This window comes from Myotis myotis, unplaced genomic scaffold (assembly GCF_014108235.1).
Source record: "Myotis myotis isolate mMyoMyo1 unplaced genomic scaffold, mMyoMyo1.p scaffold_m19_p_17, whole genome shotgun sequence".
In the NCBI taxonomy this organism is placed as follows: domain Eukaryota; kingdom Metazoa; phylum Chordata; class Mammalia; order Chiroptera; family Vespertilionidae; genus Myotis; species Myotis myotis.
Window position 1 is genome coordinate 16,567,683 of NW_023416321.1, and position 20,712 is coordinate 16,588,394.

General features: G+C 54.0%; 1 protein-coding gene across 9 annotated transcripts in view; it reads right to left on the reverse strand.

Annotated features, from left to right (window-relative positions):
• Positions 1 to 15,419, reverse strand: part of AXIN2 (axin 2) — a 31,364-nt gene extending 15,945 nt beyond the window's left edge. Inside the window, exons 1-3 of one of the 9 annotated variants that reach the window (XM_036340062.1) lie at positions 15,218 to 15,419; positions 11,574 to 12,506; positions 2,792 to 2,932 (exon numbers count right to left, since the gene is read on the reverse strand). In XM_036340062.1, coding sequence (XP_036195955.1) covers positions 2,792 to 2,932; positions 11,574 to 12,388 — 956 coding nt within the window. In that variant the 5' untranslated portion in view covers positions 12,389 to 12,506; positions 15,218 to 15,419. Of the gene's footprint in view, positions 1 to 2,791; positions 2,933 to 11,573; positions 12,507 to 13,296; positions 13,682 to 13,729; positions 14,109 to 14,228; positions 14,530 to 14,565; positions 14,903 to 15,217 lie in introns of those variants that run through there. The other 8 variants (XM_036340061.1, XM_036340055.1, XM_036340063.1 and 5 more) reach the window with 8 other exon arrangements.
• Positions 15,420 to 20,712: the final 5,293 nt, after the last annotated feature.

Below are 20,712 nucleotides of genomic sequence, written 5' to 3' on the forward strand. Positions count from 1 at the left end.
AGTTCTTTAGCTAAAGTGGGGGGTTGGGGGGCTTTAAAGTCACCTCTGTAAAAGCGAGGAAGGTTTTCTTTTGGGAAGGGGATGAAAGAAGAGGGGTGACGGGGGAGGGTGCGGGGGAGAAGTTAGAACTTGCTCCCTCCTATCCCTCCCCCCAACCCATTAAAAAAGCAGCAGTGTGGGTGATCACTAATAAATAAAAAGAAAAAGAAACTCAAAGGTCTCATTACCCACCGGTCTTAATAACACATCTCACGTTGGAAATGTGGGTGCGTGGGGAAAGGGGAGAGGCAAAGGGCAGGGGCCGGTGTCTGGCCTGGAGCGGAGGCCGGTCCTGCCATGAGAAGCTATGGCAGCGTGGACCTTACTTCCACCTGTCAGTCACAGGACGGCCTACCTTCCCGATTGGGTCTTGTGAGGCTCAACCATGTATGGGGACCACGCCCCCAGCTATCTCATCATGAAGCCAGAAGAACACAGATGGGGGTGGAAATGAAATAAATGCAGGCAAGGACCAGCAAGCCGGCCAAAACAGTCTCTAAGGAAACTAAACAGAAGCCTTCCGCAAACTACCTTTGACTTTGCAGTCACTCAAGGCCCTCATTCAAATCCGACTTAACCTATTTCACATAATGCTACCACTCCCGCGCAACCCACAAAACAACAAAAGCTGAAGGAGTAATGCTACCAGTAGCAAGCACACAACGGCAGCAAACAAATAAACATACATAAGCAGGCAGGGTGACCAGGAAAAGAAAAACTCATTTTGAAAATGGGAGGGGTGTTGCTCAGTGGTTGAGCATCGACCTATGGTCACCGTGGTGGGCAAACTGCGGCTCGCGAGCCACATGCGGCTCTTTGGCCCCTTGAGTGTGGCTCTTCCTAAGCCTTAGGAGTACCCTAATTAAGTTAATAACAATGTACCTACCTATATAGTTTAAGTTTAAAAAATTTGGCTCTCAAAAGAAATTTCAATCGTTGTACTGTTGATATTTGGCTCTGTTGACTAATGAGTTTGCCAACCACTGGTCTAGGACAGTGGTTCTCAACCTTGGCTGCACATTAGAATCACCTGGGAATCTTTTTAAAATCCTGATTACAGGGCGCATGCCTGGGTTGCAAGTTCGATCCCCAGTTGGGGGCATGCAAGAGGCAGCCAATCAATGATTCTCACTGATGTTTCGATCTCTCCCTCTCCCTTCCTCTGTGAAGTCAATAAAATGTACATTAAAAAAAAAGTAAATGGGGGGGCGCACAATACCACGTGTAGGGGCAGATAGCCTGATATAACCTGATAATCTATGAGATAATACAACGTAGTACAAAAACAGATTTTGATATTAATTATTTGGATCAAGAAATAAATTATGCCTACCTAATACTATTCCATAAAGACAGAGTAAAAATGTATTAAGAACTATGTCCATCAAAGGATCATTTTTCTCAACATGGATATTGAAGGAGTTCAGTCTGACTTATTTCTGTGGAACTCCTCATTCCTCCACATTGGAGGAAAGATGTGTACCCTCACTTACTGCTTCTCAAGGCAAAACTGCTATTCTTTTATTAAAGTAGGATGCTTCATCTTAAGGATTTCTCCCTTCACCACCAGGGGAATCTGAGGTGACACAATAAAAGCCACCAGGATTTTAACCAATAGCAGAGTCCCAAACCAGCCTCATCAACTTTCCTTCTAACTAGTTCCATGCCAGAGACCAAGCAACAGGACACTGGCCAATAAAAACCATATAATCTCAAACAAACTGGAAGAACAGGCAGCCCGGTTTTTAGGAAGGTGAAAGGAACACACTCTAAGTGCGCCAGAACTCACACAGCTCAACGGGCTTGCCTTTTAAAACTGCTCCCTGAGCGGGAGAAGGTCCTACTGAAAACATCTGTGGGAGAGCCTGCGAAGAGCAAGTCCAGAATGGTGGTTCTCGACCGGTGCTGGGTGAAAGGTCTTGAGAAGTTCTGCCCAAGGCCAGGCTCTCCCTCCAGCCTCCGGCATCAGACTCCCAAGGGATGGCAGGAGATGGGGATACCCAGCCCACCGCGCCCCCCCCCCCCCCACACACACACTGGAATTCACATAGAATGTCTGCTGTTCGCCTCCATGCATGACCACAAATGACCTAAAGCTCAAAGCATGACCCCGCCCGCTGCCCTGCCGACCTCAGCAGACCACCCTGATGACTTGCATGGCTTTCAGAAATCAAAGCCACCCATCTGCAAAAGAGCCAAGATCAGGCTGGACTTTGGAGGGAACCCAAACTTGGGGCAGAACCCCCCACCCGACACAGAGCAGGCATCCACCGAGACTTATTCAGTTGAACGATGTCCACGTGAGCGCATTCATGAGGGAAACTGACACTTTTGGACTCACACCTTCCATGCCTTTTCCTTCAAAAACAATGAACTAAACACAAACCCTTTTGACGCCACCCTGTCCCCCACCTGTTGGTTCTATAGAACCTGGCTTTCAAGGCCAACCCAGCACTTGTGCCCACAGGGAAGGCAGGCAAAATGACAACCAAAAGATGTGTGGTTACACTCAAATGTATAGATCTCAACCTTCCATACGTTACCTTAGTTTTCTTCTGTTAAGGTACCACCCAACCTTCCCTTCAAGGCTCTAAGCTTACCACCACCCCACCTGCCATGTCACCCTCCTCAACCACCAAACACATGTCCACAGATGGGATCTGCAAAGCCAGGTGAGGATGGCTGAGGACTCTGGCCAGCCGATCCTGTGAATCACATGCCAAGCATGTGATGGGAACGCCAGAATACTTACACGCTACTGTCCGTCATGGACATGGAGTCGTCAGTCAGTGCGTCGCTGGATATCTCACTGTCGTTGGCACTGGTGGCTGGTGCAAAGACGTAGCCGGAACCTACGTGGTACGGGTTAACAGGATCGCTCCTCTTAAAGGACCTGCAGGGAAAGTACGACAGCGGTGCGTCACGGATGCTCAGCAGGAACCCAGGTAGCCAGGTGGCCCCAGGACGAGTGCACAATCCCACAATCCATTCAATGGCAACCTGCTGCCCAGGGCCGGCTGCTCTCTGGGCAGAAAGCAGGGGCTTATAAGACACTGATTGGCCCTGGCGAGAAAACAGGCTGGGTTCCTCTGCCCCCAAAGGAAGGTCTGCCAGGGGACGGAGGACCCCAGAGGCAGCCAGGGGATCCTAGCAAGTTCTACGTACACACATATGGGAAGGAACAGGACTCTGGTCTTGGAGGGGAGGCTATGGAATAGAAGAGGGGAGTAAGTGAGTGGAGATGGGGTGTCGTCCCCCTCCCTGTCCCCTGTCCAAGCTAGCACCAGGGGCATACAATGTCAGGGTCCTAAGGTATCTTAATAAGTTTCCTCCGTAGCTGTTAGCATAGTTCTGAGATGCAACCACTTAGAGGCCTGGCATGACCTTCACATTTCAACTTTGGGGCCAGTGAGCTGGACAGATGGCACAGAAAAGTTTCAGACAATGTTTAGGACTTGCACCCCATCCACAGCTGGGCCTCTGTGTGTCCCCTGCATCCTCCCTCCCACCCCTGCCCTTCATTCTCCCAGGCTGGCTAAGGCCGGCGGGATTAAAATGAGCAGCACAGCTGTTTCAAAGGAGGGTCCAGGCCCCTCCTCCGGTGTCTCCCCCTGTTGTATCAGTGGCCTCTGCCGCCCCATTTTGCCCTCTTGATCTCCTCCCAGAACAACCAGCATGTCTGCCTCCTGCTGGGTTGCATTCCTCTTGTATCACCAGCGAGGGACTTACGTGGGGGGGGGGGGGGGCGGCGAGGCAGGGGCCCCGGTGGTCTTGGGGCTGCAGGAAGGGCCTGTGAAGCCTGAAGTTGCAAGCAGCCTCGTTTACAAAGACGGGCATACTCCATGGGCCCACCAAGTCATGCCAACGACAAAGAAACCAACTGGAGGGGAACAGTGGGCTCAGAGACAGAACCGACCCCATCAGGCTACTGCGACCCCACTGGGCCACTGCGACCCCGTCGGGCCACTGCGACCCCGTCGGGCCACTGCGACCGGTCTTATAACGATGGCCTGGGGTTGGCAGATGCAGGGCCATGAAAGGGCAAGGCAGTCTTATGCTCGTGTGCACTGAGCTCCCACTCACCAACGATGTGTTCGGCACCGCATTGGACTGTGGGTATACCCAGCCCCAGTCTCTGGTCGCCTGGTACCCATGGCCTGGTAAGGGTGTCACCATATGTGGGGAGAGAGTGGGCACCACAAGGGAAGTAGACGGTGTAATTCCAGGCCCATGAAGAGGAGCACACCTTTCTACTCATCTCATTTAATCCTCATGGCCACCTGGGGGAGGCGCTGAGCCCTGTGCCCATGGCGGTCCCACAAGTACAGCAGCCTGGCCTGGACCACAGAGCTGGTACCAGTGGGCATGGGATTGGTTTGTTTGGTGCTCTCTCAACCTCTCTTTTGCTTCCTGATACAAAGACTAGCCTCAACATTTAAAAAACTCCAGAATAAGAGGCCGTATGAGTGACCTGGTAGAGGTCATCCTGGTAGAGCTACCGGGATGTTTCTAGCTGGAGGGTGATGGAAACAAGGTGAACCCTGGTGGGTGAACAGGAATTCGAGGAGATGCCACCCAGGATGGGGGAAGCAAAAAGTAGTTAGAAAGTCCTCCCCAGCCCAGCTGGCGTGGCTCAGTGGTTGAACATCGACCTCTGAACCAGGAGGTCATGGTTTGATTCTCAGTCAGGGCACATGCCCAGGTTTTGGGCTTGATCCCCAGGAGGGGGCGTGCAGGAGGCAGCCAATCGATGATTCTCTCTCATCATTGATGTTTCTCTCTCTCTCTCTCTCCCTCTCTCCCTCTCCCTTCCGCTCTCTGAAATCAATATATATATATATATATATTCATTCCTGCCCAGACTGGAGAGGAAGTGGGTGGAGCTAGTTGAGTCAGGAAGGAGCAGGGAGAGGAGAGGGCTTGAGGTTTTCCCAGCAGCATGGGTGACTGAGAGGGTGCACCAGGTTGGACTGGAAGGAGGGGTGGGGGTGGGGGTCAGGGAGTTGCTGCCACAATTTGGTACAAGAGCTGAAATGGGGCAGGTGCCGGACAGACCGAATGGGATAGAGGAGGAGGAGGAGGACGGCCCCTGCCTTTAAGGGGCTTGCACTCCTGTAGCAGGAGTGACAGCACTAACAAGGTAAGTCACATTCGGAATCATAACATTTTGGAGTCAGAATGAACCTTAGACATTATCTAAGCCAACCCCCTCAGTTTAGAAATGTGGATAAAAACCAAGAGCTACCATTGGTTGAGTACTTAGTATGGGTGGGGTCTTTGTTCTTGTCATTGATGTTTATCGAGCATCTGCTGCCCAATCATCTTTCATCCTCACAAACATCCAAGAAACAATGGAAACCCAGGTGGGACCCCACAGCCTTCTGGGAGGCCACCAGGCTGGAGACTGGGCCATGTGGAACCCACAGCTGGACTCCCTGAGAAGCTCGGCTGGCAGGCACCTTGATTCATTCTACTGAACTAGATGGGAACATAAAGCCAGATCTTAGAGATGTTATGCAGATGCAGAATCAGCTGGAAAGTGCAAAGGGGGAACACTGCAATGGAACCTATCCAATACCTTGGGCCCAGTGACCTTGAACAGTCACTTGCACGCTCTGGCCCTGTTCCCACATCTGTGAAGGGCGAGAAATCTTACTCCCCCCCCAGGATTCTTTATGACGATTAAATGAGGATGGTAAGATCTTCCATGCCTTAGCGCTGGTCCGCATGTTCTTACTCTGGGATTCCCAGGCACCAGGGCTAGAGAGAGGAGTAGTGGCAGAAAAAAAAAAAAAAAGCAATCGGTATTTCTGGAGAAGAGAAGGAATGAGGTGTGATTCAGTGAAAACAGTCTCCTAGTCGACAAGGGAACTAAAAAAGAAGAGAATGGTCCTGTTTGGCATCAAAGGCAAAACGAGAGGAAATGGGCTTACAGGCTTCGTAAGTCAGAAAGAGGAGAGCACTTTACTTTCTAAGGGTCCACGTGGACCCGCGAAGTGGATGGGGGCAGGTTATGGAATTGCCCAAGTCTTTAAAGTAGCCCAGAGTGCCCCACTACCTGGGGTGCTTGGATGGGGCTACTGCTCAAAGCGAGATGGACAAGATAACTTCTCCAGGATCCCTCCCTGTCCTCGGGAGCACAGAAGTAAGTAAGCGTGGGAAGCCCTTGATGGGGAACAGAAATCAAGAGGCTGAGAGCTGGTGCGAGCTTAGCGCCCACCCAGCTGGGCGACCACAGGCAAGCCACAGCCCCCGTGGGCGTGGGGCATCCGCCTCAGACAAGCACAGTACAAACACCGCCAGCTGCGTGAAGTTCTCACACCCTCTGCAAGGCCCGAGAAGGGCACTGTAACTGGGGGGATCGGTTTAATTCTCCACAAAACCAAGAGCCAACACAAACAGAGAGCTCCGTGGCTGTTTTTCCCTCGGTGGTATTTATCACGACTTATAGTTACTTACACAGCACTGGCGTGTTTTCACACCGAATGCACGCTCTGAGCACCTAGACTGGAAGCTCCATGAGGGCCAGGACCCATCCGACTTCCTCACGTGTGTCTCCCCAAAGCTGAGCGTACGCTTGTGACATGGGGCAGAAGCACAAAACCTTGTTGAACCTCCTTAAAATATCTGGGTCCCTCCGATGGGCTGCTGACAAGTTTTGTTTTTTCTTTTTAGTCCAAAGGCAAAGTACAAGATCAAAACAGCCTTAAATAGCATCCAAACACCCTTTCTACCACTTCAGTGTTGCTATCTTTGTGGTGTTAACATATCAACAACGTCCCAAATGTAAGGGTTATAATTCAACTTCCACAGGGAGAAAATGACTCAACAGGCATCCCTCCTCCTCCCGCCCCAAACAAAAAAGGCACCTCACTCAGATCCCACGTGTGCTCCCAGCTTTGCCCTCCTTGAACACATGGATCCCAAAATAAACGCGTCTCCCTTTGCTTCCAAAATAGAGGGCTCCTGTGTGACCAGCCATTACACACAGAATACACTGCTCTTAGCTCAGTTGACTGCAATGAAGTGTTTGAACTTTCCTACAATCATAACAAGATCAGGCAGAGAGGAAGGAGGCAGGGTTGTGAGGGAGACAAACTCAATTTTTAAGAACCCCAAACTTGGTCAAAAATCACCAGATAATGAAAAAAAAAAATGAATTAAAGCTGTTTTCTTGTGATTACTTCACACACACACACACACACACAGGAAAGAAACTCGGCCATGCCACAGTAATTGTACCCAGATGCTTTGATTATTTCTTCAGGACTGTTGTGCTCCCAGTTGCTGGCAGGACTTTAAATTCCTAGGGTGAGTGGAGGCCCATGGTACACATTTTGCACTGGGCGGACCAAGTTTGCAACGCCCATGTGCACAGGGCTTTCGGCTGTCAGGTGGCGGAGGACGCGGGGGTCTTCCTCCCTGGGGAAGTATGTGCTGCTCCATCTATTCTCATCTCTTGTCTGGATGAGCTGCTGCAGGCCCATACCCCTCCCCAAGCACCAGGGCAAATGCTCTACAGAGAACACAGCAGAACTGACCTGCGGGGCCTCCTTCTGGGCCCCCTCTCAAAACAATGCGACTTTAAAAAAAATGACTTGCTTCTCAGGCTGTGTGTTTAGGGCTTCCAGAAGCCCTGTGACAATTTACTCCCACAGTCACGGTCCAAAAGGCAACACTGTCTTCGGCAAGCATAGTCTAAGGCAGGGGTGGGCAAACTTTTTGACTCGAGGGCCACAATGGGTTCTTAAACTGGACCGGAGGGCCGGAATAAAAGCATGGATGGAGTGTTTGTGTGAACTAATATAAATTCAAAGTAAACATCATTACATAAAAGGGTACGGTCTTTTTTTTTTTTAGTTTTATTCATTTTAAACGGGCCGGATCCGGCCCGCGGGCCGTAGTTTGCCCACGGCTGGTCTAAGGCCACATCAGGGGGCATTCGGTGGGGGCCGGGCACTCGGGAGCGTGGGGCACTTGGGCCCTGAGAACACCAGCAAACTTTTACTGTGGGGTGTCTTAGCAAACTGCCCTCCCCAGGGCTTCCACCCTAATTGTGGCCTACTGCTTCCAGCATATCTTTCCTATGGCATCATTTTCTTTGATAATTGAAGCCAAGCTTGATTCCAATGGCTTCGCACAAAAACGGGCCTCATCAGCGAGTTCTTTCAGAGAAACAGGAGGCACTTGGAGCCAGCAGAGGGCCATCTGCTGGGCCCGGCTTATTTTAAGTGAGGCCAGAGCAGAGGGTCCAATGAGAGACAGATGAGACCCGCCTTGGGCAGGGACACACAAGGGCCAGTGCAGAGAGGGAAGGACGCAGGGAGGGCTCTGTGCGCCCCACACTGTCTTCTCCTTCCGAAAATAAATGCTGGGCCCAGCTCCTAATCCCACAGCCCCCTTCACACACACCTCGCCACTCTGTGTGTGTTTATGTGCCGGCCTTTTTACACGTGCTTCTACCAACAGGTCACTCTTGCTCTAGGTTATTTATAGAGACCATCAAAAGCCCAGGCCTCCCACTCAACCACTGGCAAACCAGAGTCCTTCCCTCTGAGGGTAATTCCTGCTCTTCCGTTCCAACTATTTATATTAAACCTGACACCAAATCAGTAAGGACACAAACAAGTCATTAAAAATGAGGCTCCTCTGAGGGCCCAGGGTAAACACGGGGCCTGGAAGACCAGCCAGTGCTCTGGGCATCCAGCTGCCAGACTGGGCTTCACCAGCTGATGAAGGGAGAGCCTCCGCCGGACTCATTTACTTCTGTTTCATTCATTTCACTCACTTAATAAAAGCCCGTCCCATAGGTCAGGTACCCTGTCGATGAGTGAGTGAATTAGGAGGGAGACTTACAGAATTAGCTAGGATCCCTACACCCCAAGAACCAGCTGCAAAGACAGACTCCAGTTCAACAAGTAGAGAAAGCTGAGGCACGCTTGGGGGAACACGCTAACGCAGCGGTTCTCAACCTGTGGGTCGCGACCCCTTGGGGGGTCAAACGACCCTTTCACAGGGGTCGCCTAAGACCATCGGAAAACACATATATAATTACATATTGTTTTGTGATTAATCACTATGCTTTAATTATTTTCAATTTGTCACAATGAAACGGGGGTCACCACAACATGAGGAACTGTTTTAAAGGGTCGCGGCCTTAGGAAGGTTGAGAACCACTGCTCTGACGCGTTACAGTGACTATGGGCTAGAACCCAGGAGTCACTCTTTGAAAGTGGTATCTTAACCTGATTGCCCTTTGCACATACCCAGTAGTTATCATTATTAAATTACACTAATTACAACACTTTATACAGACATCTGTTCAAAACATCCTACTAGCAACCTATGACATAAACAGAAAGGATGGTGCCCACTCATTTTATGGATGGCGCATGGGGTTCAGAAAGGCTTAAACCCAGGTAGTGAGTGGTAGACAGAGCCAGGACCCAGTCCTTTCAATAATCTGGGACACCTCCAAACACACCGCTGTACACTTGAATGTCTTGCATGTTAAAACGAAATTTGGATATGGCTTAAATTCTCTTTGACAACGCCCACCTAAGATATCTGGGCTTCGCGAAGTCCCGGTACAATATTTCATTTCAACCCAACAGTGGGGAAAAGTACACACAAGCGTAGTATGGAAAGTCAAGAGGCCAATGAAAAGGTGCCACCTGAGTAGTGGTGATTGATGCCCATGGTTCACAGCCATGGAAAACATGGAAGCACAAAGGATCAAAAAGTTTCACAAGAGTAACCTCCCAAAAGTTTAATCCTGGTGCAATCCTGGTTGAGGCCCGTGGAAGGAGGAGGGGCACCCCAACGCTGGGTCTACTGCCCCCCCACGGAGGGGAGGGGTCACGGCAGGGTCCTGCCTCCCAGTGCCTTCTTACTGATGACATCCAAAACCACACACAGTGCTATTTACAAAGGTGACACTCGGGGCCCTGACACAGAGGCCCCCCTGTCAGAGGCCCCAGGGGAAGCAGCCGCCTTACCACAGGCCTTAGGGAGCTCAGCGGCCACTGCCAAACTGGAGAGCAATGAGACCAGAGGAGGTTTACTCCATGTTCACTTAATTAAATGGGGCAGTCGCAGCAGGTGCCCAGGGACTGCCCAGCCCAGAGGCCAGGACCAGTATCTTCCTTCAAAGCCACCCGAAACCATAAGCTTATTGATGCGGAAACAACTTCAGGTGATCCTCTGCTTCTTTGCAAAAGCCCATCGGTTCCACTTAGGTGTAGACCAGATGTCTATGAATGGCTCCCAAGGATATAAGAGCGCCCCCTGGTGGTTGGAGAACAAGCCCATCCCCTTCCTGAGAAGTCAACTGTCTTGGCGTGCGGTCCCCTAAATCATCTCCGTTCCTAGGTTCAGACCTAGCTGCTCTGCCCCTTCTGCTGTTGCTGCTGGTGGTGACTGGAGGCCCTCCCCTTAAGAGACAGGGCAATCTGCACAGTCTTTAACACCTGAAGCAATACACCATGGATAGCAAGGCAAGCCTTTCAGCCAGCAATCAAGTACCCACCCCCCTTCCCTTGCATGCCATAAGCAACAACCTAGAATTAAGAAGCTCGTTCTCTTTTTGAATATTCGGAAGGGGAGGGAGGGAGAGAAGCAGAAAAACTCATGCTCACAGGAGGTCTGAAGTTGCCTTGGACGGTCAAGAATCTTAAGACTTGGCCATTCTGTAAAGGACTGTTTCTCTTTGAAGCCTCAAAAAGGGAAAGTTCTCCAGGGCCCCAGTCTTTGCTGGCCCAGACCTCTGCTCCATCAACACTGAGCAACAACGTAATCAGCGGCGGTCTGCCTCCAGGTGCACGCACGGAAAACCCACATTCACGCACCAGCAGACTCCGACGTTAAGGGTCCTTCGTCTGGGGCAGCCACAGGGCCTTCCCTCGTGAGAAGAGTTTCTTGCCGGGCAGAGACCTAATTCTACAAACAGACCTAATTGTTGGCTCTTATCTTCACATAAAAGTTCAAAAGATCCCACTTACCCCACATCCAATGGGTACACACATTATTTCCTGTGTCTCCACCACAACCCAGCTGGCTCCCTAGCCACATTAATTCCACTCTCCACTGATTGGTGGTGAATGACCCCTTCCAAAACTGGTGCTTACTGTATTTGGTGACTCAGCGGCATCAAAAGCTGTTGTTAAGCTGCTGTTTCTCTCTCTCTCTCTCTCTCTCTCTCTCTCTCTCTCTCCCCCTCCCTCCCCTCTTCCCACCCCCACCCCTGTTTCTAAGATTGGCCCAGGAAACTGAGTAACCCGCATTAATGAATATGCTCACCAGTGTTTGAATTAGCACTGGCAGCCTGCAGGCACTTAGGTGTGTGGGGGCCCCCTCTCCCCCGCCCCCAACAACAAAAAGCAAGATCAAAGCATTCATGGCCAGGGATCCTGGCTCTCAACGGACCTTTGTCAGCCTCTGCAGCACATCCATCCAACCATCCACCCCACATAACTCAAAACATCTGCAAAATCCATGCCATCCGCCACCCACCCCTCCACCCCTGCCAGTCTTACCTGTATCCATTTTCGACCGTTTCCGAGGACCTCACGCTAGCGGTCGCCCTCAGAGTTTTGCTGGACAAGCCAACCACAGTGGGTGAAAGTTTGCACTTGAAGTCAGCACAAGTCCACTCCTCTTCTTCGTTCAAGGTGGGGAGATAGCCACACACGACCTTTAGGCTCCCCAGTCCCCCGTTGCTCATATAAGCTGTGTTTTCTCCCCCACTCCTCACATATTCGAGGTATATATCAGAAGTCAAAAACATCTGGTAGGCATTTTCCTCCATCACCGACTGGATCTCGGTCTGCGCCTGGTCAAACATGATGGAATCAATCTGTTGCTTCTTGATGCCATCTCTTATGTAAGTCTTGGTGGCGGGTTTCAGCTGCTTGGAGACAATGCTGTTGTTCTCGATGTACCTTTTGTAGATCGCTTTGGCTACGCGTAAAGTTTTGGTATCCTTCAGGTTCATCTGCCTGAATCCATTGCAGGCAAACCAGAAGTCTAAAGTATCCACGCATTTCTCCCTCTCCAGGAAAGTCCGGAAGAGATAAGCACCGTCTTGATCGCCCAACAAGGAGTGTAAGGACTTGGTCCACCTGGTCAGAGGGGAATCCGGAGATGCCCGTCCCTCCGGTTCCCCCAACCCATCCTCGTTCCGCCGGGTGTTGGAGGAGACCGGCATGGGTTTGGTGGCCTGGCCCTTCCCCACCGCGGGCTGGCAGCGTGGGGTCTCCCCTTCTTCCCCCGGAACCGGGGGCCGGGGAGCATCCTCCCTGAAGCTGCTGCTGGGGTCTGGCAGGCGAGTAACCAACACAGCACTACTCATGGTGAGCCAGCTCTTCTCACTGAGTTTGGGAATTGTTTTCTTCCTCCAGCTCCTCTCAGCGATCAGCGTGGTCTCTCTTTCTCTCTCGAGTCAGCAGGGGCTCATCTGAGCCTCCTTTCTGGGAAGAAAAGGAAGGGGGGAGGGTAGGGAGAGAAAAGGGTATTGATCTAATCAAAACCAGATCTACCCAACATCAAAGCAAGAAAGTAAACAGGCTTTTCAACTCCTCAAATTCAAATCAAGCAACCCAGCTATCAGCGAGGTGCTCATCTAAGGTATCAGACGCTTTTTCAAAGGCGAAATCTGAGCTCCCGGCACACTTGGGGGCGGGGGGGGGGGGGGGGTGGAGGGAGTTTGAGGGGGGTTGACGGGGAAGGGGCGGGGAAAGGTAAAATGGGAGCAGGGAGGGTGGGTGGTGGGGGCGAAGAAGGGCCATGCGAGGTGTGAGACGTAACCTTCCCAAAAACCCACTGGCCCCAGCACGCAGGCAGCCGGCCCGCGCCTCCCCGCTCCACTCCCTCCTCCCGCTCCCAGCATCAACTCCAAACACACGCACTCGGAGCCGAGCCGCAGGGCTGTGTGCAGGTGAAACCAATTTCGGTAAATTTCCCCACTCGGCTCTCCGCACAGATAACTCGAGCTCCAAACGTGCCCTTCCCCGGCATCTGGTTCCCATTCCCCCCACCCACCCCTTCCCTCTGCGCCCCCCCTTCCCTCTCCTTAAAAATTCAGCTCTTCGACCGGGAAAGAATCCCGCCCAGCAAGGGGCGGCACGGGCTCCCGGACTCCTAGCTGGAAACCGCCTCCCTCCCCAGCTGTAAAGTCCCTGCGCCCCCGCCTCCCGCCTAGAATAAGGCTCGGTCTACACCTCTGTCTCCCCCGCGCCCCCAAACCAGAAATCAACTCACTCCGACGAGACTTTGATCTTCAAACTTTGCGAGACAGAAGAGAAGCCTGGGGACCCACCACCCTGGCTTCCCCGCCTCCCAAGCCACCTCCCGGAGCCGCGAACCCTACAAAACCGGACCAGAAACCGTCTCACGCTACCACAGTCCACGCCAAGAATCCCAAACTCTACTGACCTCGATCAAGCCTGTCTCTTTTTTTCCCAAAGAAAAGCCTTATCTCACCAATAAACAAGCCGCTTTCCCCAGCACAGGAAGGATCAAACTAAGGAGGGCCGGGAAGGGCGGGGGCGTGGAGCGCGACCCTCGACGCGGGCCCGTCCTCCCGGCCCAGGGTGGTGCGCGCGGTCCCCGCCTGGGGCCTCAGGCCGCCGGGCCGGGCTGCCGGGAGCGCTGCGTGACCCCGGCGGAGGGGAGGTGGAGCGGCCCCCGTTACCTGGAAGACGAAGGCGGCCCGATGCCGGGCTCTCATCTCCGCCGACACCCCGGCCCGTCCCCCGGCCCAAATCCAACAGAACGCGTCCAGAGCCGTGGAGCGCGGGGCCGAAGCCCCGGGAGGCGCTCGCCAAACCCCGATCCCGGCGCGGGTCGGACCCCGGCGCCGCTGCTCGCTTTAGAAAAAGCACGGAAAGCAGAGCCTGTTCCAGAAATGGCGACGCGCGGAGTCCGTGTCTGTCCGCAAAGGGGCCGGGGCGGCCAGGGGCGCAGGGCCCAGGCGGGAGGAGAGGCGCGGGGGACGCGGGAGCCCAGGCTCGGGCCGCTCCAGCTCGCAGACTGAGTCTCGGCCAGCGCTCGGGGCCCCAAAGCGCGGACCAGTGGCTGGGAGGGGAGGGGGGAGAGGCGGGAGGAGAGGAGGGGCACGGGGAGGGGGGGTGGCGAGGGGAGGGGGCGGAGGGGAGGGCAACTGGGGGGGCGCCGCCACCCTTTCATCTCACCTTCCAAAGCCCTGCACACGCACAACCCCACTCACATCCCATAACCACCACCACGATGCGCTCCCCGGGGGGCATCTGCGCCCTCTCCGCCCCGCCGCAGCCGCCACTTGCAGAAGTCTCTCCCCTGAGGCCCCCACCACCCCTCTGGGAAGGGGGCTCGCCCGCAGGGCGCTCGGGGCAGGCGGGCCAAGCCTCCAGGAGCGCTGGGCGCCGAGCCCGAAGCTCTCCTCCGCGCCCGCCCGGAGCGCGCCCCGAAATAGCCGGCCTGCCAACTTCAAAGGGCCGCCCGGCACATCAAAGCGCGCGGGCCGCCCGCAGCCCCAGCCTCCGCACTCACCATAGATCCCCGCGCGCGCTCCGCGGCGAGACCTCGCAGGCGCCCCGGGCAGGGCCCCGGCCCCGGCCCCCGGATCGGCTCGCAGCAGCCCCGGGCCCCCCCGGGCCGGTCCTGGCGTCGGGGAACATGGGGAGTCACGCGGCAGGGGAGGGGGGGTGCGGGGAAACAATCCGGGATTAGAGCGAGATCCACCGGCAAGGGAGGGGAAGCGGCGGACCCCGCCGCCCCTTTTATGCAAAAGATCCGAGCGGGCCTCCGCCCCCGCCGCGGCCACCCCCGGCTTCTCCGGCCCCCGCCCGGCCCGGCTTTCAACACAGGTCCTGTTTCCAGCAGTCACTCCGCGCACCAAATGTCCTCCGGGCGCTTCCAACAAAAACTGCGCTGTGGATTTAACAGTGCACTTCAAAGGCGCGAGCCGAGCGCACGGTCCTGAAAGGGAGGTACGCGCCTCCGCGCCCCGGGCCGCCCTCCGCGCCCCCGCCACCCCTCCTGGGGGCCGGCCGGCCCGCACCGCCCCTCCCGGCCCGGTCTCCGGCCGGCCGGACCCCCTCCCGTCCCCGACGCGCGCAAGGAGGCTCGGCGCGACCTCGCCCCCTGTCCCGGGAGGGCTTTCTTTGAAGCAGCTTTGCTGGGGCCGCGCCTCCACCCCTACCTTTTACAGCAGGGCTTTGGGCCGGCGAGACGAGCGCCTCGGACGCCGGGCAGCCGCGAAATCCATGGCTCTGCGGGGCTATTTTTATTTCCAAGCGTTCAGGCTGTTACCGAGTTGCCAGGACCTTATCAAAGCGCAGCGGGCTCCAGCCGACTCCCCCGGGCCCGGCTTGGGGAGCCAGTGATCCCGCCGCGCCAATCACAGCGGCGCTCGGCCGGCCCGCGCCGCCCGCCTTAAAGGGGCAGCGCCCGGCGCCCGCCCGGGCTGGGCCGGGCCGGGCCGAGCCCGCCCCTGCCGCCTGCTCCGCGCCCGCAGTAACCCGTTCCCCGCCCTCCTCCGCCCCCTGCCAGGCCCCGCCGCCCCAGGGGCGCTCTCAGCCTGAGTTTTGATTTTGCCTTTCAAGTTTTCTGGCCTCAGCCCTGGCTTCCTCCTCCCCCCCCCCACCCCCCACCCCGTCTTGCTTGCCCTCGCCCTCCCAGCTGTGGAAAGCAACAGTTTATTGTAGCATTCTGGCCAACACAAGAACTGCAAGCAGGCAGGTTTTGGCTTTTTTTTTCTATCATCAAACACTTTTGCACTTCTATTCAAGTTTTCCTGGGAATGTGGGCTTGGAGTGTCTTGTAAAGGAAATTCTAGACCTGCGAACGACCGGCCAAGTGTCACAGGGCGAACGCGGGCCTGCACTTAGAAGGCATGTGCATGCTGTGCTCGTGCGCGCGCGCGTGTGTGTGTGTGTGTGTGTGTGTTAGAACCACGGTGCGTGTGTTCGTGGCTGTGTGGATGGGGGTGTGAATCAGCCAGCACAGGCCTGGAAGCTGGAGATGAGGTCGGACACCTTGTTGGGAAGCATGCCTCAATTCCCGAACATTTAACCCCAGCTCCCCAGCCTGGCCACCTCAGCCCGCCTGGCGCACACATCACCATCCTTCTGTGACAACTGCATACCCAACACTTTCTTGCGAGCGAGCATCCCCCATGAACCCATATGTTACATATTAAACAGACATGGAATGTCTTTTTCCCTTCCACCCGCAGTTGTGATGCATTAAAAACGCCTCACCCCACTGTCACCTTTGAATTCCTGCCCACATTCCCCCCGTGTTTATGAGGCAAGCCTTCTCTTCTCACTGAATGTAATGAGAAAATATGTCACAAACCTAGAACATTATTCATTCGCTCGTCTATTGTAACAGAATGACCCCTCATATGACAAGCTAATCATTAACTTTTCCTGCTCTTCAAAAACAAAGGTGTAACCCAATCTGTTCGAGAAATGCAAGGACGAGCCCAGCACCACCGGAGCTGTGGGAGGCTTTGGCTCTCCAACTCCACTCACTTTTTCTTTATTTACTTTCTTGTTCAACTTAAAGGATGACAAACGCTTTTCACTGCAGAGGTGCCTCTGGCCTGTCATGAGGCCTTCAGGACTTTGAAACATGCAGGAAGGATAGGACAAGAGACGATACACCATGCATGCTCTGCTGGAAAGGGGCAAGCTGCTGTGCCCCCCAACCCCAAACACCCCTACCTCACCCCCACCCATCGGGCTGTGACAAGGGACTAGGGTTCTTGTTCAGCCCCTGGGTGCCAAGGTGGTGGCATCCCTCTCTCTCCAGCACCTGCCTCTAAGTGTGTCCAGGGTCTGCCCCTCTGGGCTCACCTCCCCAGGCAGCCAGGCTGGCAAACACCCAGCAGTCCAGGCTACAGAATACAACCACCTCAGGGCACACTGGGAAGACCAGTCAGAGTGCTGGGCCCGATGACTCATCTTTGCCTGGGGGCACTGCTGGGTGTGAGGAAACTGGAAGCCAGCCTACTTCAGGTCGCTGGATCTAATAGCCTGGCCTTCCGGGAAGCTGGTATGCGGGACCTATGGCAAGGGCACGCCCGCCCCCTTCAGCGGCCCCAGGAGAGCCTGAAGGAGCTGTCCCTGTGGTTGCAAGGGAGTCTTCGGGCCACAGAGGATGTTATTACAGGGGAAAAAAGTATAGACTGAAGGGGATGAATGGCCATAGAAGCGTCTATAATATAAACAGCAGCAGCATGTGTGTGTGTGTGTACATAACACACACGGGGGAGGAGAGATCAAAAAATCAAAACATCCAAAATCAAAATAAATCATGATCAGAAAGAGGAGGCTTTACAAAAGGAAGTGGGAACTTGGTCTCCATGGGTGGTTTTCCTCCCCTCCCAGCTGTCCCCACTGACCCTTCACTGCCCCTCAGCCAGCCCCAATCACCACGGCTCTGCCCCCTCATTATCCTGGGGCTGGGGATTCAGGAGCAAGGCCTAGTTCGGATTAGACCTTCTCACTAATGACACCCCTGAGAGCCTGGTTTCCAGAACAGGTGCTTGGTAATCTTGGGTCAGTGACTCCCCCTCCATCTCACCGCCGCCCCCCCCCCCCCATGTCATATCTGGTGGTATGTGGCCCATCCGGCAGGAGGCTGAGCCAAGTGCTGGGAAGCCAGGAGCCCTCTGGAGCCTCCGGGTTTTTGACAACTTGTTGATAATATTTCTGGAGGAGAATTCAGAGTCCTCTGCTTATACCCAGCCCCTTTCTCAAGATAGCACAGTTTTTCCATTTTCCCCTTCTCCCTGGCAGCAGGGGTATCATGTGACTTGTTGTAATCCTGCACGGTTGCCTGGAAACAGGAAAGCAAGGTGATGGATTTCTGCACATGCTCACTCTTCCCCCCTCCTTTACAGAAAAGCCCTACAGAGGATAAACAGCCCACTTTGCCTAAGTGCAGACAAGTTTAATAAAGCAGAGGGTAATTCTTTTCTGAAATTATGTAGCGGGCTGAAATCCTAGAATCCCAGAAAACGAGGGCTTGGCGCTCCCTGAGAGGCATCTGGCCAGATCGCCAACCTTCCGTCAGCCCCACAAATACCCCTGTGGAGGGGAAGTCACACCAGCTGCGACCTCAGAGGAGCTCAGACCCAGGGACCTCGCTCACTAAGACTCAGTGCCTTTGTATTTCATTTCTTTGGAAAAGTGCCACCTTAGACAAGGCACCTTTGTTTAGAGAGGAAGGTGGAGAGAGAGACAGGTAACCTTTCCTAAGACTGCAGGTCACCTAGCCACTCTGCAGTCCCCAGGTGTCACCTCTAGGGTGGAAGAAACAGCCTCCGAAGGCTGCTGTGAGGGTAACCAATAAGGCCGATGCCCAGCGTGATGTGATGTGATGTGTGACACACAGAAGGTGCTCAAAACATGGTGCTACTTCTGTGCAGTCACCCTGTACCCTCACTGGCCTACTGCCTGCTCTAGGGAGAAGCTCCCCAACTCCAAAGCAAAGATGCTCTCCGAATAGGAGCCACGGTCCTGGGGGTGGGGGTGGGGGTGGGGGTAGGGGCCTGGTACTGACCAACGAGGTCTCACAGAGGTGAGCCCCCAACCCCACCATCCTCCCTGAGGAGAAAATCAGGGGCTGGGAGGCAAAGGGACTGTCATCTATCAAACCCGTCCTATCCTGTACCTAAAAAGAAATAGCAGAATTTTCTAGCCAGGGGGCCCTTAAAGTGCTATCTCATCCAATCCATCATGTAAAATAGGGAAATTAAGCAGAGAGGAGATAAAGAGCTTTTCTCAAGATCACTTCGCCCACCTTCGAGCTGGGACCCCCTCCTGGGGGTCCTGACCCCTGGTCTGCTCTCTTTCCTCCACACCACGGTGAGGAGACCCAGGGCAGAGCTGCTAGGAGGGGCCCTGAGCATCTCCAGCCCTTGACTTCTGTGGCAGAGCTAATACACATGATCTGCGTGCTTTTCTAAAAGAATCGCCACAGAGCTTCCGCCTGAACTTCATTCAACCCCTATTTATCAATGGCCTTGACCCCTTGACCGGGGCGACCCTCAGCCAGATCCCGGGTGACCCACCAAGACTTTTATGGCGGCAGAGGTGTCCCTGGGCATCTCAGTGGGGTTGGTCCACCTCAGGGAGAATGGACTTTGACAGCCAGAGAGGAGAAAGAGAGGAGGAAACATCAGACACAACTCCCTGCCATGCTGTCTCCTTCTTTCTCTCCTTTGTAGACAAGGAACTCGAATGTCAAGGTGGACGTTTTGAAGCCACGAGTGAAACAGTGAAGTTTCCCTAAGAAATCCTACATGTAGGAGTATTGAGGGAAACTTACTTGTTAATAAAACGATCACCTGTGGTATGTTAATTTTTTTGCATATTTTTTTATTGATTTCAGAGAGGCAGGAGTAAGGGGGCGGGGGGGGGGAGAGAGAGAGAGAGAGAGAGAGAGAGAGAGAGAGAAACATCAATGATGAGAGAGAATCATTGATTGGCTGCCTCCTGCATGCCCCACACTGGGGATTGAGCCCACAACCCAGGCATGTGCCCTAACCAGGAATCAAACTGTGACCTCCTGGTTCATAGGTTGATGCGCAATTGAGCCATGTCGGCCGGGGTGGTATATTAAATTAACAACATAGTTAAGTCGAACCATAATTTAAAACATTCTAATCTGATTTACTTTCAAGTGCTTTTTGTATTTATTATAAATGGAGCTATGAATGGCTGGGTTTTTCGTCATCATCGCCTTGGAGTTTGGCTTTTAGGAGTTGGCCTCAGCTTGTAACCAGAAAGAGACCATCAATAGACAAACAAATCCAGAAAGAGCTTCTGGTTTTTGAAGTTATGTTCTCAAGAGTGTCAAGCAGACCTGTCCCCCCTCCCCCCCAAAAAAGGTGGTTTTCAGAAAAGGAAGTGACAAGTAGGTAGGAAAAAGAAACCCCCAAGTCAGCACTCCAACTCACAACCCTGGAAACTTTGCTAATAAACCAATCTGTGTACCTAGTTCTCTCTGTGGATGACCTTCTCTGCTCCTGACGTTTCATCTTGCTCATTTTAAACAACTTCTGGAAAGTGAGGGCTTGCCAAGCTTCAAATCGGTTCCTTTATTCTTTCGTGACAGTGTTTCTTGATTTACTGGGAGCATTTCCGCTGACTGAGTGCTTTCCCGGCTCTCAAGGATGTGCCAGGATGCTGGGCGGGGTCCCAGGCTGCCCACACACCGGGCCTGGGTCTGCATTTTGCATCCTGTGGGGACCTTCCCTGCGTCGGGTCCTCAGGGTGCTGCATTATTATGCAACCGGCCTAAGCTGTAGCAATGGCCTCAGGTCTGCCTGCTGGCTTCCGAGCACTCAGGGGGAGAGATGGCTGGTGGCTTCCTTCAAGAGGCGTCTACACTCGTTGTCTACACTTCCTCCTCTCCCACAGTGTCCTCAACCCAAGGCGGTCTCGCTTCCTGGACACCATGTCAGCAGGTAAGACATCCTGATTGTTAGGTCATGTGGGCCCCTCTGGGCCTGTATGTGGCTGGGCCTCTTTGCAGCTCTCTCTCCTTTTCTAGGTCCAAGCACTGACCTGATAGGGTTTCCTGCCTGTGGCCACCACCTCCCTCTCCTGCTGCTCTTCAGGGCGCCTCGTCCTCCTCCCCAACTCTCACAAGGTGCTCTTTCTCTGGCTTCCTTCCCTCTAA